Here is a 3204-nt window from a genome sequence, read left to right as displayed (position 1 = left end):
AGGTAAGAATTTTTCTTTATTGAAAATTAATCAAATAAATGAGATTTAAAGGCAGCAACAGTGGGGGGAAAAAAAAAATATATATATATATATATTTTTAAGACAGACTACTTTGGGGGGAAAAAAAAGGGGAGGGGGATATCTTTTGATTGAGAAAATAAAATAGTGTGGGGTTTTCTGACAGAGAACCCTTGAGGGGAAATTTGTTAAAAGGGATGATCCCACTTCTTAGACACAAGACTGCTGTTGTGTGGTTTCCTTTGGCTCTAATTCTACAGAAGAGGCAGCCACAGAAGTACACGACTCGCTGACCAGCACTGAGCGCTGCTCCACCACACAACGGAGTACAGAAAGAGGCTGCGGCCAATTTCTGACCTCATCCTGCTGCTGTGGGGGTCATTAAGGGTTGTGGGGTGAGGAAGGAGCAGGTTGTGGGGGCAAAGTGGGGGACAGAGGGCACCCCCCTCACTTCTTGGAGCCCCCAGGGGGATCTCTCAGAGAATTCCTCTGCTGGTAGGGCCTGATCCAGCACGACCTTCGGTGACGCAACAGCAGCTCTGGCTTAAAGTCCACCTGTCCTCACATCAGGAGCTGCTGCCCCTTTTCTTCTCAAGAGCTTTCATTAGGTCAGACATGAAATCTGCTTGCCTGCCTCCACCCCCGATCAGGGGCGGCCCAGCTGCTCTCGGCTCTCCATCTTGTACCGCGTTCCCTTGCCTTTTTGCAGGAAGCGGCACAGGTTTCTTTGTCAGAGGTGGTGGCTTATTGGAGACGGGTGGAGGTGGAGGGGGTGGCGGCAGGTCTGCATTGCTGCTGCTGATGGATGGGGGTGGTGGCGGAGGCACAAAATCAGGAGGAGGTTCACAGAGGTCAGCTGGTGCTGGCGGTGGTGGCAAATCGAGCATCAGGGAAGGCGGTGGTGCAGGAAAGCTTTCTGGATCTGTTAAGAAAATACCGCTGTCTCGTTTCACTTTGGAGGGTAGGACTGGTGAAGCACTAAGAGCAGACGACCGCCGTTCAGGTGGAGGAGGAGGCTGCAGCGAGTTCCTCTTATTCAGCTGTTTCTGCCTCAGCACTGGCGGTGCCAGGCTGGCTGCACTGATGTCATTTGCCTTAAGCAGAAAGAATAAAAGAACAAAGTCAGTGCGCACGTAAACTAATGGCACTGCCCAAGAATGGTGAAAAGATGGAAGAGCACAGTGCACAGACAGCGGAAGGTGGCACGACACATTTTGCCTGAAGAATGCAAATCGTGTTTTGTTCCCCTTTCTGGAGTTGCCCACAGAGCTCTGGCAGTGGAAATCTCCACATTTAGAGCACTCACTGTGCTTCTTTGAATGCCGTCCTTAGAAAATGAGTGCTTTTAAATTTTGAAAAAATTGCAGTTAGTGAGACATATAAAAATACTTTCTCAATGTTCCCCACAGCTGTTCCTTCTCTGAGAACATGAAAACCATAAAGAAAATTCTGTGGTGTTTTTTTTTACATGCTGGGGAATACCAAACAAGATTTGAAGACATAAAAAGCAGATACAGCTTTATTTCTTGTCACCGCTGTATTACCATTTCCTGTTCTAACTGTGACTGTGGGGGTCTCTGGATAATGCTAAAATCATGAAGTCACCGCTCCGTGCCAAACTCATTGCACACAGCAGGGGTGGAAGGGGAGGAAGGTGGACATACCTGGGATTTCAAGGTTCCCATGTCCAGATTCACAGTGCCCATCACTCCGAGCACGCTGTGACATGCACCCACCTGTAGAGCACCGCACTGAGCCCCTCTGTGCAGGAGGGAGAGTGCTGCAGAGTGCTTGTGAAAGCTGCCTGCATCAGCTCAGTGCATGGCTATGGTGAAAGACTCCAGTGGGGAGCAGGCAAGGGGCTGGGAAAGGGAGGCCTGCTGGGCAAAACACTCGCACGCTCCTTCCAAAAGCAGCAGCCAAATAGTCCCTGAGGCCACGGGGTTCCAGCTGTGTTTGCAAGGTCAAATGTTCCAATAACTTTTCAAAGTAAAAAATGAATCAAAGCATCCATCACACAAGTTAGGAAAAAACATGGATAGCAGTTTGTTATGGTTATGTTTATTCTGGCAAATTATGATGTAGATTTTCTTTTAAATTGTGTTTGCTAGTTAACACTGAAGATAAATAAAGCCTATTTGGCAATATCTGAACATAATTTTCTCTCTGATTTTTTTAGGTGGCAGTCGCTGTTGACAGTTACTATACAAACATGCTGTCTGTTCTTGTAATCCCGGGGAGAAGTGTGCTTCCCTGGAAACATAAGCTTTTCACCACATTCACAGAATCACAGAATTGTTTGAGTTGGAAGGGACTCCTAAAGGTCATCTAGGCTCTGCCCCCCTGCATGAACAGGACATCTACACTTGATCATGTACTCACAGCCCTGTCCTGCCTGACTTTGAGTGCCTCCAGAGATGGGGCACTCACCACCTCTCTGGGCATCCTGTGCCTTATCATTCTTATTGTAAAAACCTTACTTATATACTCTTAGTTTGAAACCATTTCTCCTTGTCTTAACACAGCAGACCTTGCTAAAGGGTCTGTCCCCTTCTTTCTTGCAGCTCCCTGTAGGTACTGACAGGCCGCTATCAGCTCTCCCTGGAGCCTTTTCTTATCCAGGCTCTCAGCCTGTTCTCACAGGAGTTGTTCCATCCCTCTGGATGCACTCCAACAGGTCTGTATCTCTCCTGTACTGAGGACTGCACATCTGGACGCAGTACTTCAGGTGAGCCTCACAGCACAGAGTGGGTGGGCAGGATCACCTCCCTCACCCTGCTGGCCACGCTTCTTTTGATGCAGGATACAGTTGGCTTTCTGGGCTGCAAGGGCACACTGCTGGCTCATGTCCAGTTTGCCACCCAACCCAGGTCCTTTTCAGCAGAGCTGTGCTCCATCCTTATCTCCCCCTGCTTGTACTGATAGTGGGGGTTGCCATGACCCCGGTGCAACACCTTGCAGTTGGATATGCTGAACCTCATGAGGTTCTCTGGGTCGCACTGCTCAAGCCATTCACTTCTAGTTATGCTGATTTACTGGTTTAAATCCAGCAAGCTTAGAGCTCCAGCTCAGTCTACCCTTAAAGACTTAAAATGAACCCTCTGATCCCAAGCTTATAGAAGCTATGAGCTTTTGCTAGAGAAAAACACTCTACAGCCCAGCAGTCAGCAGCCCTAATTTTGGCAT

At 48.5% G+C, this 3204-nt stretch overlaps 1 protein-coding gene across 1 annotated transcript in view; it reads right to left on the bottom strand.

The window, feature by feature from the left end:
- Positions 1-94: 94 nt before the first annotated feature.
- The window catches only part of APBB1IP (amyloid beta precursor protein binding family B member 1 interacting protein), a 57376-nt gene continuing 54266 nt past the window's right edge, over positions 95-3204 (bottom strand). The window contains exon 14 of the mRNA XM_031614430.2: positions 95-1112. Coding sequence (XP_031470290.1) covers positions 585-1112 — 528 coding nt within the window. The 3' untranslated portion in view covers positions 95-584. The remainder of the gene's footprint in view (positions 1113-3204) is intronic.

This window comes from Phasianus colchicus, chromosome 6, assembly GCF_987193195.1.
Source record: "Phasianus colchicus chromosome 6, bPhaCol1.hap1.1, whole genome shotgun sequence".
NCBI lineage: Eukaryota > Metazoa > Chordata > Aves > Galliformes > Phasianidae > Phasianus > Phasianus colchicus.
This window is presented reverse-complemented; position numbering and strand designations above follow the sequence as displayed.